The sequence below is a fragment of the Pomacea canaliculata genome, linkage group LG4 (assembly GCF_003073045.1).
Source record: "Pomacea canaliculata isolate SZHN2017 linkage group LG4, ASM307304v1, whole genome shotgun sequence".
NCBI lineage: Eukaryota > Metazoa > Mollusca > Gastropoda > Architaenioglossa > Ampullariidae > Pomacea > Pomacea canaliculata.
In genome coordinates, this window is record NC_037593.1 from 5,308,157 (window position 1) to 5,330,365 (window position 22,209).

The 22,209-nt window shown below is 38.2% G+C and overlaps 1 protein-coding gene across 6 annotated transcripts in view; it reads left to right on the top strand.

Annotated features, from left to right (window-relative positions):
• LOC112562298 (septin-2-like) overlaps positions 1-20,472 on the top strand; it is a 44,293-nt gene extending 23,821 nt beyond the window's left edge. For 3 of the 6 annotated variants that reach the window (XM_025235462.1, XM_025235459.1, XM_025235458.1), the window contains 11 exons: positions 3,974-4,079; positions 5,042-5,128; positions 7,598-7,721; positions 7,962-8,096; positions 8,572-8,689; positions 10,128-10,229; positions 10,353-10,498; positions 11,632-11,742; positions 15,002-15,074; positions 16,476-16,618; positions 17,345-20,472. In XM_025235462.1, coding sequence (XP_025091247.1) covers positions 3,974-4,079; positions 5,042-5,128; positions 7,598-7,721; positions 7,962-8,096; positions 8,572-8,689; positions 10,128-10,229; positions 10,353-10,498; positions 11,632-11,742; positions 15,002-15,074; positions 16,476-16,577 — 1,104 coding nt within the window. In that variant the 3' untranslated portion in view covers positions 16,578-16,618; positions 17,345-20,472. Of the gene's footprint in view, positions 1-1,040; positions 1,062-1,094; positions 1,459-3,973; positions 4,080-5,041; positions 5,129-7,597; positions 7,722-7,961; positions 8,097-8,571; positions 8,690-10,127; positions 10,230-10,352; positions 10,499-11,631; positions 11,743-15,001; positions 15,075-16,475; positions 16,619-17,344 lie in introns of those variants that run through there. The other 3 variants (XM_025235463.1, XM_025235461.1, XM_025235460.1) reach the window with 3 other exon arrangements.
• Positions 20,473-22,209: the final 1,737 nt, after the last annotated feature.

A 22,209-nucleotide genomic window follows, 5' to 3' on the forward strand; every position in this document is an offset into this window, starting at 1 on the left:
AAAGCGGGCGGAAGGGGCAACAAGAATAAACAATATGCCAGTGCCGATAACAAGCATCACTCAGAAAGGCGTGCTGCTGTTTGTGGAAGACACTTGAAGCCCTGCAGGACTTTGTCAATTAGTGAAAAAAGCGACAGACCGCAGCGTGGATTCGCCGACTGACTGCCATTAAAATGGTGGCCTGCTCATAATTTCGCAACCAGGCAAAACTGCAAACCAGATAATCAGCTGAGAGTCGTAATTAACAAAGCGAGCATTTTGTGTCAGAGACAAACATGCACAAGCAGAATTGGCAGTAAATAACAAGAGGCAGAAAGTAGTCAGCAGAAATGTTCCAGCGGTGACGACGACTGCTCACTTGACTATAATATATACCTTCAGTGAACATGCACAAGAATGGTGGCCACCTCGAAACTGGATAGAAGTCTGTTATATTTACCAGATTAACGCACGTATTTGCCATAGTTTTTTGTTGTTTTTTTTTTAAGTAGTAAAGCAAGAAAGCAAAAGTCGTTTTTTCCCGACTTGCAGTGCTCGTTGTAAGGAATGTGGCCGACCTTTTCTGATACGATGGCAGCCAGTGAAATCCCTCTTCCCTCTCCTTCCGAAACAGTCGGGTTGCCGTGGTTACCTGTGCCGACCATCCCTGACTTGTACTCACCTCTGACCTTCGAAGCTAGAGGAGGTGTTGGAGGTTGGAGATGGGAGGTTGGTTTTTGTTTTTTGTTGTTTTTTTTGGGGGGGGGGGGGAGAGGACGGTGTAAGGGAAAGAACTGACGACGGGTAGACAAAAATTTAGAAGACAGAAAAGACTGCGAGCGCATCGATCCTCGGAGAAGGGTTGGGATGAGGTGGGAGGGGAGCGGGATGGGTTTGTGTCCCGAAATTTCTGATGTTCCTGAAAGGGCGGCTCGGCTGACGGAGGGAGGAGGGAAGACAGACGTAGGCGGGAGGCGACTCGCAAAGTTCTATCAGCAGCGCTTGCCAGCTTCCGTCAACGTGCGTGCAGCAAAAAGGAAGCTGGCAGCAGCACGCGTGGGAAGCTTGCCCAGACGATGGAGGTAAACGAGTCAAGCAGAGGGAGGGGGTAGTGACACGTGACTGGGAGAGTGTGTAGTCGAGGGAGGGAGGGGGAGTTCGCGTGTTGTTGTTTGTAACCCTCAGCTTGGGCAATTTAAAAAATATAGATTGTGGCGCTGTGGGATCGTGTTTGTCGCGAAGTTGAGCCATTTCTGGTCCAAAGTACTATGTGTCTGTGAGGTTGTGCACTAAGTGAACTCAGAGTCGAGCTAGCCGCAAGTGGTATGCACGCGCTGGTTGGAGACCTACCTCCTCCCTCCTTGAAGCATCACTTCGCCTAGCTACCTATCGGCCACCCGACCCAACATCTTTTACACTATTCGGTTATACAGATTACTCATCATGAGTGTTGGTTCTGATGATGTCGGCAATGCAAAAGTAAGTGACTGTCTCTTACAAATGTGTGCGCTATGTTTTTTTTTTAAAAGCTGCTCTGACATTCAGTTACAAGGTATATTCAGACTGAAGTAGAGTGCATGTCGCCAGTGATGTTGGTCCTAAGTAGTTTTCATTGAATAGTAGCACTCCTCTGATAGAAAACCATTATGTAGGAAGCATGTGCTTTTGTATCATTCGCGCGCGTGTATTTGCATTCTAGCATGTGCACAAACGAGCGTATGTGTGTTTGTGTGAGAATGTGCATTTTAAGATGTTGAGGCAAGTGTGTGTGTGTTCAAGTTATATGAATGTAAGAGCAGACCGGGTTGAAGAGGCGAGAGGGGGAGCTAGCTACATAGCTTGTAGTAGTGGTAGGTAATAGGGGATACAACTATTTTTACAATAACCTTGTATGGCTCACAGTCTTAATAAATCATAGTTAAAGAGCATTCTACTATTAATACAAAATCAAAATATCTCGCGGGACAGTTACTGAAATTGAAGTTCAGATCTGGTGTCGCCTTTGTTTGCTGAAATTTCATTATGAAAGGCTGCAATTGCTGAGTAGCAGTGTTGTGGCACCGACAGTCTATTTTCATGGTGCTTGCTCCGCACATTGAACCCTTTACAGCGGTTATTTCGCTGCCGCATGCCCCTTTGCAGGAGCCCAACAGCTCAGGATGTAAGCATCTTTTAAATCCAGGTGAAACAGTTTGGTCACAGGTGAAACAGTTTGTCCGACAAGTCACATCAGAAAATGCAGCCAAGAATTCCTCAGATTTTTTTTTTTCTGTTCTTTTTTTGTTTTTGTTTTTTGCAGAAATTTGCTTTGCTTAGGAAAGTGTATGTCTGAATTTGGTTGAATTTATGGCTATAGAGAAGTATGGCAAAACGGATGAAGCTGAGATGCTCTAGCAGTTTCTTTTCTTACTTTACATTTCATAGCAGGGTTTTTTTTAATTTTTGTTGTGATTTTTTTTTTTTTTTTAAGATCCATTGAATATTCTGGGTGAGGTGCAAAAATATGGTATTCTTGCAGGGCTGGTTTCAGTCCAAAGTGTGTGCTGTTAGGTGCGTTTCTTTTACCCTTTTGAACTGCTTCCTGTCAGTGTAAAGAAAAGGAAACCTCATGGGTACATTTTAACAACAAAAGGTTTGTAACTTCCAGTCTCAGAGAGAGGTATCTGCTAAAACTTTTAAAAAGTCTTTTTTAGGCCAGTACATGTTAAATGTTTTCAAGTACACCTGCCAAAAGGACTTGTCATTTGAGAGATAGGTACCTGGATCATGGCCAGGTCATAAAGTCATGTGAATTCCAGAAGCTGTGTTGAACAGATCATTTGCATAGAAGTTGTGGAATGTTTTCCTAGTGTTAGTGATGATGATGGAGATGAACCTCTGATCCAAGCATGCACACAGTCTCAAAGTCTCTACTGTCAGATGTTGCTAGGTCAGAAAGTAAACATCATGAGAACATGGACATGTAGTTCATTGAAATTGTATTTGCAAATAGTTGAACTGTTCAAGAAATTCCATGTTTTGAAGATTTCTCTTCCTCCCCTCTCTCATGCCTTATCTGTCATGCCTTCATAAAGGTATGTGTGTGCACAAATATCAATTCTTTATCATCACACTTTTTTTAACATCAGTTTTTCATCTTTCAAAGCCATCACAGCATCAGCAGCACTGCGTTGTATTATCAGACCATAGTATCCTGACACCTTATCTTCACTCCTACCATGAAAAACAGCCTTAATGTTTTACCCTGGATGAGGTTGGAATGCAGGCATTTAAGAGAAGTTGTGGTTGTGTGTGTGTATACCTGTGTGGCTGTGTGTGTGTGCATGTGCAAATGAGAGAAGCAGGGTAGAAAGAGAGAACTAGGATGCCCTGCTACCATCTCTGCACCCTTGCATACCAGACAGTTGCAATCTCAAGGGAAGGAGAAACACAAATATTTATGGTATGTTCTGCACAGATAAGTGAAATAAAAACATCTAGCCACATAAAAGATCCGATCTTTAACCCAGCTGAAGCCATGGCAGGGAGAGGGAAAATCTGATACACTGCTAAGGAAAAAAGCTTGCAATTAACAGTGGGATATTTAACATTCTTGTTGCTAGGTTTGTGCAGTCTGTGCTTGTAATGCCAAGAGGAAACTGCATTGTAGAATAAAACAGTGTTGCAAGACATGGCCACTGTAGTCTCATCTCATGCTTAATAACAATGTTCTCATTGATTACAAAGTTTGAGAGTTTGCCAGAAAGATTGTGTTTAGATGAAATGTCTACTTAACCCCATTCTACAGTATATGTATTAACCTCTCTACAAAAAAAGTTGGGAGAATGCATTAAATTGATTATTGTATGCCTTCCTTTGTCGCCCTTTTTTTCTTTTTTACTCCTTTCCTACTTGCAGGATAAGATTCTGTGTTGCAGCTTAAATCTGACTAATATGTAACTAGTTGTTATTATTTTTACTTTGTTTTTCAAGCGTGGGGTTTCTTTGGTTGCAGTTTGTCAATCCAGAACAGCCTGGGTATGTGGGCTTTGCCAACCTTCCCAACCAAGTCCATAGAAAATCTGTCAAGAAAGGATTTGAATTCACACTTATGGTTGTCGGTATGTTTGTTCCTTTATTGTGCATATCAGAACCAGATTTATTGCCTTGAAGTCTTAGTTGTTGTTTTTTGTTTGTTTTTTTGTGTTTTTTTTTTTCTTCTTGTATTCATCTTTCAAGCATAGTAAGACTTCAAACATGCTATTTATTTGAAAATCTACAAAGGAAAAGTGTAGTTGTTGATCTGTATTAATAGGGTATAAAAACCTGAAATCTCCAAATAGTGCTTGCTTATTAGACATGGCAAAGTTAACTCATTCAGGATATTAGGTTGTTTGTGGTTGTCATTCCTGGAGTGGGTGACCTGTCTGGATTAGTGTTATGATTATTAATGCTGATAAGTATTAGTGAACTTTGCTGGCATTAGTTCCTGTTCACATATTTGCCTTTTTCCAGAAAGTAAAATTATATGTTTTGCTGTCTATGACCAATGTTGGAACTGAGCAAAATATTGATTACAATATTTACAGTATTATTTCAGTATGTGAAGATAAGGCTTCAATTTGTATCAACTTATGTTTGTTAAGGTTGGAAGTTATTTTTGAATTTGCTTACAGCTTTTGTTTATGTTTTATTTTACTGATAATTGTTGGGTTGTTTTGTTTTCAAATTTGAATGTGTACACATGCAAGGACTCATAAGCGTATGTGGCCTGTATGTGTCAGTCATTTATCTCTTGACTGGTGCTGGTTATTGGGAAGAGTACATGGATAGGCATGGCAGTCTGTGAAGTTGTGATAGAGATCCTGATTATGCTGAAGATGCTTCTCTAACAAGATACAACATTAAAGAACTGCTCAACTATGCTACCTTGTCTGAAGCCAGCCTGTTCTTCTGCTAGCAGTTCCTCAGCATCAACATTGCAGAGGGAGGAGGATCATTTTAAGATTACAACGAGAAAAATCTAAGTTAACAATAGATGCAGGATGGCCATTTTGGAAAAAAAAATTCTGATTGCTTGCAGGGGAGTCTGGCTTGGGCAAGTCCACACTGGTCAACAGTCTCTTTCTGACTGACTTGTATCCAGAACGTCACATACCCACTGCTGCAGGTAACTGTGCTGTGGCAAATCACAACATTTTATTAACATGTTTCCTACTTGACTTTTGTCTAAACATACACTTTTTTTAAGAGACTGAAGCAGTTTTTATCACAGTATTATTTCAGTTTGTAACTGTCAAATTGTTGTGCTGATTTCAGGACAATATTTTCTCAAATCTTAAGTGGATAACCACCACCCCCACCCCAAAATTAGGCTACAAGTCTACAAACTTCAACAACAGAACTTGGATCATTTACTTATAAAGGTTCATCAGTGGAGATTTATTTTAGTGTCTCTGTTTCTTTCTTTGTAGGATTATAATTGGGAGTGAATTAGATTTTGGGAATAATCACAGGCTGAGCTGACCCTTGTATTTGGGGAAGGGGGGATTTCTTGCTCTCTGAGAGACAAAAATATTGTATCTTGAAAGATGAATGAGTTAACAAAGAAAGGGAGGTGGAAGTGTGCACACAGCTGTATATATATGAAGACAGCTGTTCATACAAGATGAAAGAGAACATGACAGATAGAAGGGCAGTAATTTGTCTAGAGGGGATTCTATCTACCTAACATTAATCCAATTCCTGTTACTACCACCCCTGCATTATTTGATTTTTGCCAACCTGCCTATAGCAAAGCCACACATAATAGATCTTGTTTTTACTGGTGCGGGCAGTTTCTTTGCAAATTTTTTCAATTTTATCATTAGTTTTCTAAGGTGCAGGATAAGGAAGCACAATTAACCTCTCACTCTAATGTTTGAGTAATAGAAGTTGATGTACATAAACTAATAGATGTAGTTTTTAGAATGTTTATGTTTATAATGTTTTATTAGAGGCCCCAACTTAGTGTTCATAATTATATTGATCAATTGTATAAATGTTTGGCTGAGCAACACAGGCTAGTTCTGACCCATGAGTCAAGCTCATTAGTTCTGACGTGAGTCAAGTTGGGAGGGGAGGGGGAAGTAAAGTGCAAGAAGAAGAGAGGGAGAAGGAAGTTTTCATCATGTGAAGCTAAAAACAAACTTGAGCCTAAAGGTTACTCTCAATGGTTCTTATTACAACCTCTTCATAATTACTCAGTAGAAGAGGGCCCTAACATTTGCTGGCTAACTGTATGCCCAGCAAGAGAGAGGTGGTGAAGTCAATCTAATCAGACAATGGTGTTTTAAGAAAAATGTGTCATTCTCTAGGATTTATTAGATGGCCTGTGTTTCCACCACAAAGGGACAATTGTAAATTCCATGTCAAGTGATTATTGGTTCAGAATGGTAGACATGCTAGGTCAGGGGTGGGCAAAGTTTTTTCTTCTCGGGCTGGTCTTAAAATTATGAACTATGCAGGAGGCCAGTAATATACCAAAAACTTTCACCCTACAAATCTAGTGAAAATGGGATGAAAATGTGTGCACAATAATGCTCTCTTACCGAATTTAATGTGAAAGGTGAAGCTGTTGAAATTCACTCACAATAAAAATTTTAACTGTCTTTCCTTTGAAGGCAGCCATCACATATGCTGTCACAGTTCCATCAAACATGTCAGATGCATTATTGGTTATTTTTGTACTTTTCCTGTTAAAATGTTATGGGCTGATGATTCATCACACTAAGTTGTATTTGATAAATTAACTTTCAACTAAATTAACCTAAGTTAAATTTTTTAAAAGTTATTAAATAAAGTTCGCTTTGCCCACCCCTGTTCTAGGTGAAAAAGCTACAATCTGCAAACTGTCTACCTTGAGTTAATAACTTGCTTTAGTTTTGTTTTTTTTCAAAGAAACTTCATTGGTATATTCAGTAAAATCATAAATCAATGCAAGGTGTGTGATTTGACAGGCTCAGCCGGGAACAGAAGTAGTCTTAATGAAAATTAAAATCCACCAATTTTAGGGATTGTTATCATAACCTTGAGGAGGGCTTGAAGTGGGGACTGCCTGATGGTGCTTGACCCTGGTGATGTCACCAGCTTGTGGAGGGGTTCAGAGGAGTGGCCTAAAGGAAATGGGACTTCGACAGTGTGTCACATGGAGGATTTCTTTGTTCCCTCAAGCAGAGTCAGAAGGGTGGCCTTGGGAATGAGCCAGATTTTCACTAGACTTAATTGACTGCAGTTGGTGGGTTAATTATTAATGCCTTCTGGGATACCAGAACGGGAGGACAGGAACTTGTCACCTTTCAGGCTTAGGGAACAAAGCCCACCAACTTTAATCTTCTCATGCATTTTGTTAATTGCCATGAACAACTTTCGCAAAGTGTTTGATAGGAGAACCAGGGTAGCTTAGCAGACAATGCATTCGTCAGTTGATTTACTTTTTTGTTTTTAATCAACCTACCAAAATACTAATGGTATTCACACTTTTGCAAGTAATATTCAATAAAAGGATGCAATAACTGTTGAAGGGTTCGCGAAAAAAGAGTTGTCAGATTAATATGAATTGAATCATAAAGTAAAGCAGTTTTTACACTTATTTTAACAGAGAAAATTCAGCAGACTGTTAAGATTGATGCCTCTACTGTGGAGATAGAAGAGAGGGGAGTGAAGCTTCGCCTTACGGTTGTCGACACACCTGGCTTTGGTGACTCCCTTAATTCTACAGACTGGTATGAACTAATTTGTGTTTAAGCAGTCACTAATTTTTTTTAAATCTAATGTTTTTGTGTGAAAAATATGTGAGGAAAAAAGAGTCTAGACTTCTTGCTACCCAAACCATGGCAGGAACTTTCATTATAGCTTTTTTTTTTAAAAATCCTTTATTCTTAGATCTCAGGAGTTTTATTATACTATTATTAATATATATACTTTGTAAAAATGCTTACTAGTTCTACTGAATTTTTCTGTAGTTTCAAGCCTGTTATTCGCTACATTGATGATCAATTTGAGCGGTATCTGAATGATGAGAGTGGACTGAACAGAAGACACATTGTGGACAACAGGGTCCACAGCTGCTTTTACTTTATCAACCCTTCGGGCCATGGGTTAGTACCGTGTCTTGTGTCATATCATTAGTGGATCTCTGTGCAAGTTGATTAGAACAATGTGTTAAAACTGTAAAGCAAATGGACGGTGCTTCCAAGCTGCTGAATTTTAAATCAGTGTAAAATAAGATCATTCAAGTTCGATCTCGGATAAACCCAAACTTGGAAGTTTATAGCTGCAGATTCATCACTCACGCAATATCTTTTTCAAAAATAAAAATTTGATCTTTTCACACTTTCCCTCTTCTCCTCCCAAGACTGTTGGATAATGTTTTGTTATGATGTTTTACATATTTATTTAAGCAGTAGTTTGATACTGTGTAGGGCAGGTCTGCTGAAAGCATAATGTATCGAAATATCCATGAAAGTTGAGAGTTGACCTTGTTTGATACTTGAAATGAGAGTGTTGGTGTAGACAATCTCAAAATCACTTGGTATGTTTTTTTTAGAGATGTGTGTTTGTTATATATTGCAGACTTAAACCATTGGATGTGGCCTTTATGCGTGCTGTACATCACAAAGTCAACATTGTGCCTGTTATTGCCAAAGCTGATACTCTCACAAAACAGGAAGTTACTAACCTCAAGAGACGGGTTTGTCCCCAGCATATTACCTTCCTTGTTAGCTGTTGACACTTGTTCAGGGGAAGAGGTGGGGGCTTTAGATGGTTGGTTGGGGTCGATGACATCTTCTATTAAAGGATAACCTCAATGTCTCTTTCAACTTTAAACAAAAAACAAAAAAAAAATTAAATCCTAACAGTTGTCCTGCCTTTTGGCATTTATTTTTAATGGGTGGCCTTAATTTAGGCTTTGCTTTTCATGAAACCTCTTAATTGGCATCATAATGTCTCATTTCTGGACCAGCCATATGTCCATTTTTTTTTCTTCCTTAACAACCCTTCTTTCTCAGTAAATATAATTATGCCTACAACATATGGTAGCAGTCTTTTATTAGAATGAATGCAGTATACACCATAAGAGGTGTGTTGAAGTGAGTAAACAGTTTACATAGACTTTGTGATCTTTCTATGGCATAACTTAAAAGACAAATTTTGATACATAAAGTGAGTTTGTGCTGAAGTCAGGCTTCTTTCAATGATCTGGCAACTAGTCACTTGCCAGTACAAGGCTGAGGTTAGAAGTGGAGATCAAGGCTGGATATGCTGCTAAGTACAGCTGACAAGAAAGTGGCTACATCCTGAACTCTGTAATACTTCCTGCTGAGCTTGCATTTGTGATGGTACAGATCACAACTAGATCTATTATTTCTCATTTGCAGAGAAGTCTATCCAGAACATATGGCAAATTTGTCCAGCTTGATAACCTAATTCTTTAAAGTTCGTAGACATTTGAGACCATTGATGCAGTTGATGGTGCAGTGCTCTGTCTCCACATTATTGAGAATCAGATGTCATGTGACACAGTTTACTGTGTTGACTGTCAGTGGTTCTCTCCTTGTACTCCAGTTTCCTCCACTGTGCATGCATGTGTGCATGATTATGATTTGAATGATGATGAATTTTCAAGGCACATTCAATCCCAGATGATAAATGTGTGCTCATACAACTTCATGTGCTCATGCATCTTGAGTCCGCCTTTGTTTACAAGATAAGGACCTTAATATGTATTTTTTATTATCATCATCATCATCATCTACCACTCTTTTGTAACCACAGCTCTTTTTTGCAGTGGATGCACATATGTAGTAGAGGTGTTAATTTAAACCTGATCCATGCAACTTTTGTGTTCAAATTTTCACCTTTGAGAACTTTGGTTAACTTTTTAATGAGTGGGGGTAGAGAAAAGACTAGAACATACACTAACTGCATTTGATGTTTAACGTTAAAAGGTAAGGATTAGGATAAAAACAAAATATATCAAAGCAGATTGGGGCGTACATTTTCTTGTATAGTCTTGAAGGTCCAGATGCTGGTCAGCAGCAAATGCTCAGACCCAACTAAAATTATCATTTCAGTACATTGGGACTGAGTTAAATTACAACATAGTTAATGTGCGCTTGTTGTTGCAGATCTTAGATCAGATAGAGGACTATGGCATCAAGATCTATCCACTACCTGATTGTGATTCTGATGAAGATGAAGATTACAAAGAGCAGTGCCGGCAGCTGAAGGTGTGATGTTTAAAGTTATTTTTTTCACTTTAAATTTTAACTGTCTTTTTTTAATATTTAAGCTGTTCAGTAATTTTATTTTTAATGGCATGTTCCTTTCTTCTTTTTTTTTTTAAATTTCAGAATGCTGTGCCCTTTGCTGTTGTGGGGGCCAATGCAATTATTGAGGTGAAAGGCCGGAAAGTGAGAGGTAGAATGTACCCTTGGGGTGTTGTGGAGGTAGAGAATCCTGAGCACTGTGATTTCATCAAGCTGCGCACAATGCTAATGTAAGTTTAAAAAGCACATATTTATCTCTGGGGGGCCTTTATGACCACCCTGTATCACCAGCAGACACAGTTTAAATGCTCATTTTAGAATGCATAAACACCACAACCTAAACTTCTAGCTCATTTTGTAAATATATCAAGACATGAATTATGGAAATTGAATGAGGGTAAATGTGTGTTGAGTAATTCTTAATGAAATCTTTAAGTGAAACAGCACAACAGTAAATCTACATAAATGGAACTGTAACCAACACATCAGTCCCTGATGGCTACGTAGGGATGGGCTAGTCATACAAGAAGATAAAGATGGAGTAGCAGCATAACTGTAGATTTTATTCAGTTTCACTTGGTGGCTGATCTGCCGTCTCTCAACCCTAAAGCGCCGCTACTTATTCTATCTTCGTCGAACGTTCGAGAATCATCCATCCCCTTTTCTCATGGTCTCATCACAACCTTGATCAGCCCCCATGATGCCAGTGATCACTCCACCCCGCCTTGTCTGGTCATGGCCTCCCCAAGTGGCTCAGGCAACTTCGTAACTTCTGGTGTAACAGTAGGTCCAGTAGCCATGGGTGGGCAGTTCAAGGCTGGTTCATACGCAGTCGGCCTGAGAAAGGGATAGACCTGAGAGCTTTTCGACCCCTACCCTCTACAAAACAAAACTACTACTAGAGTGCTACAGAAAATGTATTCGTCTTTCCAAATCTGAAATGTGACTTTTAAAAGGCTTTGTGGATGAAGAAAGATCATATGGTATGGGGGGGGGAATTGGTGTTTTACGCCGTGTCAGCAGCTAAGGCTATATTACGGCAAGCAGCCAGCCCTGTAAACAGATGCCACGCGCAGAGAAAGATCAGCGTGCCCGAGACGAGAAATGAACTCAGGGCAGCCAGCCTTCACTGTATTGGTGACAGGCGCTAACCGTTGCGCCACCGGACCGCTGGAGGGGTGGGGGGAATGGCCCTTTTGCAGCCCATGTGAAAAGACCAGCCCCTTTTGCAACCTGCTTCCTAAAAACATTGGTGTACAGCAGATTGTTGATGTGTTTTAAAGATGCAGATGTAGGAGAGTGTATGGCTGAAAGAGTCAAAGCAAGCTGTAAAGTAACTCTAACATTATTCTCAATTCGTCAGCACCCACATGCAAGACCTGCAAGAGGTGACTCAAGAAACTCATTATGAGAATTATCGTGCTGAGAAGCTGGCCACTGGTGGAGGAGCACCACCTGTCAAACAACGCACAAGGTGAGCAAATCTATGAATATGCTTGTGAGTGCATGATTGCTTGGGATTCTGTCGACAATTCATTCTTATCGTTTTGTCATTTGTTCTCTTTATATTTAATAGTGATTCCTATTAGCATATAATAATTAAAGTTTATTATTTTTTTTAACTTTAATAATCCATTTTTTTCTAAACTCTTGAGAATTTTGTGTAACATTTGCTACATTATTTCTCATGGACAGTAAACCAGACTGTGATATTCCAATGTTAGTGTTTGCTTTACGCAGAAACTTTTAACAGGGAATTTCTTCGTCACATCTTCAAGCTGAAAGAACTCTTTTTTTCCCAGATATAGTTTCTTTCTTTTGCCATTCCTTCTCCACCTCCCCCGCTAAGGTCCATTCATGTGGTTTTTGGTTTGGTTTGTTGTTTTTTTGGGGTTTTTTTTTTTTTATGGAAATGGTCATTTTGTGCATGTCTTGGTAGCAACATCTAATTATAGAAATAGTTTATATCATAAAAACTAACAAAAGTTTTTTGTTGTTGTTTAGGAGTTTTTTCCCTTTGACATTTTTAAGTATTAGCAGCCATTTTTAAAGGTGAATGGTATAATTGCATAAAATTTTTAAAAAGTAATTTTTGATAAAATCAAATCTGGCATGAGTTTAGCTGTATAAAAATGTAGTTTCATAATTAGTAACTTTTTTCCATGAAAAGTTTCATAAGCATCTGCTGCATCAGAAGACGAGAAAGAGTCCACGCGCGTGTGTATTCAAGTATTACTGCTGCGATGAATGTTCGTCTGCAGTCTTTTCAAAGAAAAAATACACTTTGACACATCAGCTGCCCAGATAGCATGGAAGCATCAGTGTGTTCATGTGTAAAACAGCAATTTCAAGGCATCAAAAGAAAAGTACCAATATGATCCACTCCCATTTCAACATCTTAAAAAGCCTTTTACAGTTAGCAGAAAGGGGTGTCTCACTGTAAATAATAATGTATGTAAAGCTTACACTGCAAAAGCATAATGGAAAAAAATGAGTAAAGATTTTACAGCAAATAGTAGTAAATTCAGTAAATGTCTATGATCGTGCTTCATTTAAAGCTTATTTTTTACCTTGTATGGTTGAGGGATAGAATTGTTTTTCACAACTTTTCTCTTTGTAAGCAATTAAGTCCAACCTTAAATGCTATGACAAACTCAAAACTGTGTCAAAGGGTTGAAGGATGGGGTTATGAGTGGTGTAGAAAAAAAACAGATTGACATTATTTTAAAAAAATTCCAGCTGATTTAGGCAGAGTAATTTGTGCCCATATATATAGGCTTAAAAAATGTGAAACAAACACTTTGTTCAAGTGAATAAGAACTGGCAGCATTGTTTCCAGCTGGAGACATGGAGCAGTTAGAAAATTTATACCTAAGATATTGTCACTAAAACATGTTGCCACTTTTTAAATACAATTCTTACATTGATTTGATTGGGTTTTTTGAATTGATTTTATTTTTATTTGGTGTCATGCTTTATATTCTGCATTTTCCCTGCTTTGATGCCTTAGAAAAATCTAATTAGTTGATAGACTTGGCTGAAAAAGTATTACATATATGTGACTAAATCAGTTTTTTTCTGTTTCCATAACGTATTGTTTCATCTTGAACCTCAATTCTATTCTGATGGTAAGCATATGTTCTAGTGTCTTGTACGTGCTCATTGCAACATGTCTGGACATGTTCTTTATTATCATATTTCATTTATTCCTCAAGTACTGTGGCTGATTTGTCTGTGAAAGTTAATGTTATGTGGCTTCAGTGTAGCATCTTGAGACGTAGACCTAATATGAAAGAAATATCATGTGTCTGTACCTGATACTCTTCGCCCAACTTTTTTTCATTTACAGAGCACTGTGTTTGTTCCCAAGGAAATTTGCATGTTTTATGCATGATGAGCTTTGCACTTTTTGGAATGATGACTGACAGTAAAGTATGCTGTAGTAAATATGTTTTCTTTGGGATCCAGTTCTGTATGATCTTTTGTGGCTTGTTGAGACCTCAGTCTTCCATAGATAATATGTGTGATAACAGATTGTTCCAGAAATAGCAAGGGGACAGTGAGTAGCTAGACTGGGTAGATTCTATGGGTTATTGTGTATTTAACCAGCAAGAAGTTGTCAAATCTTGATACAGCATAAAATGTGATATTTCATAATGAGTGCACATAATTACTTTTAAAGATAGCGCTTGAACTGCTACACAATGGTGTAAAAAGTGAAGACCCTGCAAAAATAGCTTTTTAATCAGTCATGTGCTTTCCATCATCATCATCAGCTATGTGGACAAACTGTTTTAGCAGAAGCTAATCCTTACTTTTGCACACAGAGTGTGGCATTGTTTATTGAGTGCAAATTTGCTGTTTATTATCTTCTGGAGAAAAGTTTCACATTAGGAAGGAGTGGAAGGGCATTATTTCCAATAGGATTATTGTAGCTAGGTGTGTTGGAGGGTGTTTCTTAAATGAACCATATCTTTGCATGCAGAGTGTGCTGTATGTTTTGTTTTTCGTGAATTGGAGCACCTTGTGTTACAGATTCATTGATGCTGTCACATGAACATCAAGAAACTATTGTTGTAAACTTTCTTTGCTGTTCTTACTTTTTCTTAACCTCTCACCACATCTTTTCAACCATTTTCATTATCTGCCTAATTTCTATTCTTTCTTTCCCTGCATATGTCGCATCCGATCCTACTTCAGAACCATGCATGCATGAATTCTAGACTCTCTCTTCACGATTCATTGCTTATAAAAGAAAAAAAAAGATATAAAATGCACTGGACTGCTTTGATATACTCTGATATTTATATAGCTTGAACTATCTCATTGGCGCATTTTAAAATAAAAAAACTTAACGATTATTATTGTAATTTGTAGAGTATATTTGTTGGCGTGGAGGCAGCTTGATGCAGTGTAAAGATTTTACTGACTGGAAAATGATATGCCAGAATATCAGTCTAAGAGCTCTGCTCTTTTAGAGATTTATGTTGTATTTGGGGAAAGTTGTGGGTTTTTTGGGGAAGAAGTGGGGGTTGAAAAAAAAAAAAGGAAAAGGAGAATCGTTCCATACCCTGCATTCCATTATCTCTTACTCATTTAAAAATTTATCTTGGCTTAAAAGAAAATATATTTAAATTATTTAAAATATATTTATACTGTGAGATTTGATTGTGTGTGTGTATACAGTATTATCATTGAATATTCTAAATTCATTTTTCATTTGATGTTTTCAGCAAACCTGCTATCAGTCAGCCAGAAAGAGAAATCAGTGATAGAGAAAGGGAACTTATTCAGAAGGAGGAGGAGGTAACTCATTAAGAAGGATGATGAGTGCGAGTGAGATAGGGTCCTGTGATGCTCTACATCAGGCATGTCAAACATGCGGCCCACACAAAGTACACTGTACACTAGGGTGTAGTGATGTCAGCAGTTTTGGCACACATTTCAGGTTTTGTGCAATTCACTATCCTGATTTCAAATATGAAAAAGATTTTGTTCTGAGATAAGCGGAACACCTCCCTATTTCCACAAGAAATATCCTTCAATCAGAATTTTGATCTGCTATGTTTACTTGAAATATTTTGTGCTTAAAATGATTATTTTCTGTGTGATCTAGAGCTTTTTTATTTCCTTAATGGATGCTTCTTTGTTGTAGATATTTATTGATTATATGATTTTATACTATTACCATTCATCTCAGCGCATTAGCAACGAAATTAATAATAAGTGACATCATACATAGCAACAACAAGTGAGTGACATCAGCTGTCAGTCTGAAGACATTGCTATGCAAACAAGATTAGAAATCATATTCTGAGTGTTTTCTGTCACAGTGGGGGTCATATTAGTGATACAATCGTACTAGTGAATAGTGAAACAGTTATACTAGTCAATAGTTATACAGTGAGATATAAAGTAACTAAATAAGATAGTGAGATGCACCTATAGTGGACAAATAGAATGACAGCACAGCTGCAAACACTTGGCATCGCGGTGGGGCAATGCATCTGTTAGAGCTTCACACTGGTCACCCTTTTGCAGTGGTTCATTTGCTCTTTACACTTGAACCAGATTTCATTCCGCCAGCTCTTTTAAACACTCATTGGTCCAACAGAAGGACCCCCACTGTGGAAAGGACCAGTTGGAAATGCATTGGCTAACTGTTCATCATTGCCACTTTCTGCAGAAGGATTTCAACTCATTACCAACAATGATCCTCTTCCAGAAATCAATGTTAGTGAACTTAGCAATGACCAAGCCTACTTGCACAAAATGATCACGACTGTTAGAAGTGGAAGCAGTGACAATTTACCTCAGGAAAAGCCTGGGCCTATGTTGATGGCCAGGTGGCTCACAACTCCTAGCAGGATATGTCAGTTGTATGAGACAAACAGTATAACCAAGTAACAAACTGTATTCCCTGACAGACTTCATTGTCTGCTTGCTATGGACCTACATGGTTTAGTGAACTCAGCCTAGCTGGTTGTATAAACCCCAAATGTGCCTGTTGATCTGTTACAATTTATTACATGATGCTACACCCTACTGTACATGTGTGCTGCCCTCGACAACACAAATGTGACCCATTTGGCCCTCATTCATTACTTACTCTCTCGTCAAACATATTTTGGCCCTTCCAAAGTACAGGCACGAAGGTACAAAACTTTTTGTTCCTCCATTAAATATTTTTGTCACTTTTTCTTTCAGCTGAGACAGATGCAAGAGCGACTGGCACGCATGCAGGCAGAGATAGAGGCTCGAAAACCGGCAGTGCAGCAGAACGGAGAAATCAAATCACATGATCTCTAGTGTGCTGAAAGTTTGAATGCCCGCCAAAACCTTCAAAAGAGGTCTCTATCAAGCTGTGCCATTCTTATTCTTACTTCTTTTCTATTATTGCATTGCATGATAGAATTCTGCAGAATTCATACTAATAAAATAAAATTTCAGCTTTCAGTCTGATTATAAAATGATACTTAGGTTTTAAGTCTGGATATGCATAATCATTAATTTATGTATTCTTAGTAGACTGCATTCGATGGGTTTGGGGTCATGTAGCATTTATTTTTAAAATTTAAAGTACTACAAACTTTTGCATATCCTTATTGGGATGGTTGTCTTTGCTTGTAGTTAGAACCTTGTGGTCTAGGTCTGAAAAATATCTCAATGTCTCATATCCATCTAATTTTTTTTATAAAGCAAAAGGACTTTCACAAAGTTTTCATTGTTCATTCCATCTCACTTTCATCATTTAAACAGTGGTTTAAAATGCACCTTTTCTCTGGAAATCTTTTGACTAAAATTTGTATATGTCATGTCTTGCTTGCTGTATGTTGTATTTGTGCTTTTTGTGTGCTTTCAGCCTTTAGTGGAGTATAGCACATTGCAAATATGATTAATTATTATTGTTGTTAAGGGACATTTTTGGTGACTGCACTTGCAGCAAGTCATTAAAGAGGTGATGTCTTCTGTAATTTGAGAGTTGTGCTTCTAAACAGTAACTGGTTAATTCCAAGATTGCATCATATGTAACAATATTTTAGAATTCTTCTTAAGGTATTGGTTTTCTGTGGCAGGACCATGTGTATTGGCAGTGGAGGGGAAATGAAAATACCTGACCTACTGCTGTGTCTACATGCATCAAGCTCCTTCAGTGTCTCACCTCTACCAGCATCATGCAGCTGTTTATTTTTTCACAAGGAACATGCCATCACATACGCTTCATTTTTGTCTTACAACACTAGCCACAACATTATGGTCTGTATTACATTGCAGTTTACGACAAGGAACCTACTACCATAATAGGCACTTCACTGCATGACCAACACCTCATAGTCTGCATCCCACGACATCACAAGAAAGCAGCTGTCACAGGCACTTCTTCTTATCAATAAATCATATCATAGTTTATTAGAAGAAACCTGCTATAATAGGCACCTCATTTTAGTCAGCTTTGTGCTGAAACTCCATTTAATATTCACATCAAAATTATCACCATAGGCTTGTGGCAGCTGCCTCATGCATGGCCTTGAACTGTGGGAAAGAAATGGTGTGCAGATGTGTGCAACAGAATCACCAACACTGCTAAAACTGGTGCAAATAGCTTTTGCTTTTTGTCAAAAATGTTATGGCTGTTTGGGCTTCGTGAATGTATGCTGTGTTTTTCTTAGATTATGCAATATGCCTTCGGAGGTGACAGAATAACATTCTTAAAGCCTCAGCTCTGTGATGCACATCGTTTTCTCCAACAGATGATTGAATCTGAGGTTACATTCACAGCTAAAATTGATAAGCATTTCAAGGACATTGTTGGGTGTCTGGTGACAAAAGCTGATAAAAACCCAGTGCATTATGTCGCAACATATGTGGTATAGTTGTACACAGAACTGCTTGTACTAAGAATGAACAAGGAAATTCTGTTTTCATCATGTTAGACAGGTATGCTCTTTTTTTTTTTTTTTTTTCTCCCTTTTTTTTTTATATGAACGTGCTTTCCCAAATCTGATTGGCACCCATGTCATCAGTTTCACTGTACTTAGCACCCTTCTCCCACATTATTCATGTTGGCATCATATTTTTAACAGCAGCGCAATATCCTCTGTTTGTAAATGATCTTTTAGGCTAACTATTAAGGGGAACACAATTTTTTTTTTTTTTTATGTAAACCGGAGGTGGGGACCTTTTTTTGTGGTTTGCTGGTTTGCTCAGGTATGTTTGCATATGAGTGTGCGGTCCGTCATTTTTATTTTGTACAGAACATTGAGGTCAGCCAGCTACTTTGTTCATGAGTCTTTATGTTGTTTGCATATTATCTATGGTCTTCTATGTGAGCAAGATTTTGAGAGATAAGTGAGGCATGCCTGTGATATGTTGGGGGTTTTTTTGGTTTTTGGTCGCTGTGTGGCGATATGTATATGTTTAGTAGAAGGCAAGATAAAGTGCAGATTAATTTTTGTATCCATCTCCATAGTGTGTTTTTTCACTTAGAGTCATTTCATTTTGTCTGCATAACAAAGATATGGTGCTTACTTTAGACTCAAACTGCAAAGGAGACTTGGCAAATGTTGCCATTTCCTGATGTTTTGTGTTTGGAAATGTGAACACATGCTTCATCCATGTGACTTCTGATTGTGTTATGTGTTGATCAAAGACTGCGTTCTCTGTCGTACAATGTCACGCTCATCAAAGTGCCCAATGAGAACATTTGCTGTTGTAAATACAATGAAGCCTTGTTCATCCCATTGCCATTTATTATAAAAATCTTTTGAAGCTTTTGCCACTTAATTTCAGCATTATTTGTGGTTTTGTCAATTTTCTTTGCTTTTATATGTCAGTTACTTGGAGGTGCAAATGTGTGCTTTATAACAGCATCTACACTGACACTATGATTGGTTTATTAACTTCTAAGTGTATGCGTATGCATGTTAACACACTTTCTCAAAATTTATATCCTTGGTTAAATGAAGGCACTCTTAAAATTTATTATTATTTCTACAAGAAACAATTTGTGTGTTAAACTTGCTTTGCTTATTGAACTTAATGTGAAATCCAAGTAACAAGAAATCTGCATAAGCTTTCTTATCTGGATCCCACTGTACCTATCTTATAGAAAAAAACATTTGTGTTTGAGTGGTTACAAGTATTTTGTCTTAATACGCTAAATGGAGATGGTATGACTACAGAGTGCTTCGATATTAAAAGAAAGTAAATTAATGAAACCTCACACTTTCTAAGCATATTACAATCTTGTGTTTTGATTAAGATAATTTCCAGGTGAGTTACTGCTGTTTGTGTACAAGATTTTTTAGCCTTTTCTGATAATTTGTATGTTTGGTTTTGTGTAATTATGGGTGGAAGCTTTTTCTTACTTTTCATTAGAATTGTAAAATTTGTCAGCATAGTTGTCTTAGTTCTCATTTATTGTTGATCAGAAAGTAAATTGCTTACTGGAATCTTTAAATGAGGTAGATCTTTTATGTTTTATGGCAGTGATGCCCAACCTTTTCTTGCCCAAGAGCTGCACTGGACAATGTTATAAAATCTCAAGGTCCAGAACATGGCGGTTTTCCAGAATCACGATGTTAAAAATGAAATTATGTTGTATCTGGCTAAAGTGAGCGGACCAGATGAGGAACCTTCGTGGGCTGGATATGGCCCGCAGGTCGTACGTTGGGCACCCCTGCTTTATAGCAACAAGTGTGAGTTACATAAAGAAAAGGTTACAACCAGGGGTGGGGGGGTTGCCTTTGAAGATTGCTTGTTTCTTAGTTTCTCATTAACTAGACAGATTTTTAGTAAAGTAAATTTTAATTTTATTACATCTCACAAAATCTCTTTTTTTTTTCTTAAAGCTTGATGAAATACTTCAAAAACATTCACACTGCATTTCGTTTACAGTATTACAGCTGCAGAAACAAATCTGGGATTCGAGAGTTCTCATCTGATTTTTTTAAAAACTGTTTTCTTCAACTTTATAGTTTAGTGGATTTTGTTTTTAACAGAAAACATGGTATGGTATTGCTCATTGACATTATTATACATGTTATCAGCTATGAAACTGTGTGATGTAATCACTTGAGATTGCTGACAAGTTTTTATCAATCTGTATGGTAGCAGTTTTCATCAGTTTATTAATATGGATTTGTCTTTTGAGTTTGTGTAAGCATCTACAGGCATGACCAATAAATCTTTACTCTTGCTATATCCCACTTGCTTTTGTGATTTCTTTTTTTGTTTATAAAGGGGAGCGTTTAGCTGCCTTTACAAATGTGTTTAATTTTCAACGTCTTGACCATGATAGACTCGCACAGCACGGCGTCTGTATCTACAGCACATTGAGAGTTACGAGCCTTTCCGACCGGCAGGTGGCGTCTACCTCGTCATCACATGCAAGAGGCAGCGGAGGTAATCATTTCCAAACATCGCATCCGTGTTTATGTTGACGTTCGTGGCCTCGCGCGCAAAACCTACCACAGCAATGTGGCGAGAATCGTGCAGGACATGTTAATTTGTATCATTAATCAAGATAATGAGATATGCGCAAGCGTGCATGCACCGAGATGACACAATTTTAATCATGTCTTGATAGGATGTACTAATTGTATAGTGATTTTAAAACTCGAGCAGATAATCTGTCCTTTAAATAAAATAGGTTGAATTATTGTAAACATGAGACTGAGATAATGTTATCCCGTTGAAAGGCAATGGACCCAAATGCAATATGTTACGTGGTTCTTTTGCCTAGTATCCACGTGATGTGTTAAAGGGATGGGTAGAAGACGTTCTTAACCGAGAAAAAGGCTGAAACATTCAAACCTCCGATGTGCCCACAGTCCCATTATATTGGTAAATATTTTCTCAAACAGGCTTAGACTTAGCATGTTAGCCAATGTTCCAATATCCCGACCTCCGCCCCAAAACCACTGGGTTCAACAGTTTCTTGAATAATAGTTTTCTTATTCAATATGCACTTGTAGGAAAGTCTCTTGCGCTTGGATATGGTAAGAACCTCTAAACTTTTACACAATGGTTCCGGCCGGGAATCGAATTTTTTTTTTTTTTTTTTTAACGTAAACATAACGAAACGACATCGAATAAAATTGGTACTTCGAGACAATGCAGTGCAAGGGACAACATGGTTATTTAGAATAACATGAAGTACCAATTGTACCATAGACATCTGTACACTTTTGCTGATGTTTCCTCTTCCCAGCGTTAAAGTAGGAAGCAAAGGCTAACAGCCACAAAGTCGTCTCTTTGTCCGTAGGTTGCATCATCAGGTATATATATGTTTAAGCAAGTTAAGAAACGTTTAGAGTACACTCGTCAACACCAAAATTATTACTGACATATAAACATTTTTAAATAACCAGTTACAAATAGTTGTGGAACTAGAGAACTACGAGGGTCGTTCAAAAAGTTCTATGCCACACCCAGAAAGAAGAGTCATAACTGAACATTTATTGGGGTAACACAATAATGAGGTCATATGAGCAGGTGAAGTTTTGGGAGGACCAGGAGGCCACCTTTTTTCGTGATGGTATTGCAATGCTTGAGCATCGTTGGACCAATTGCATTGGTGTCAAGGAAGGGGGGGGGCTCTATAGAAAAATGGTGAAAAACTGTCTCCTGGGTTAGGAGGCTTAGAACTTTTTTTGAACGACCCTCGTATATGTGAAGAAACTCTAAGAATAGATGCCCATTACCAAAGTTTGTGTGCGAGAAGCGAAGGGAGGGTTACGATAAGTCCAGAAACAAAGCTGCACGTGATCTACGGTGCTCTTGGAGAGCAGCCAAAAGAGGGAACACGTAGTCTGAGGGGAACATTGTGTTTGAGTCTGCTTGAAAGGCGGATTGCGGGCCCTGCTCGGCGCCGAAACGTAAGCAGACGCAAGAGACGTCACAGCCTACAACCGCCCCGCCAACAGACGCAGGCGAGATG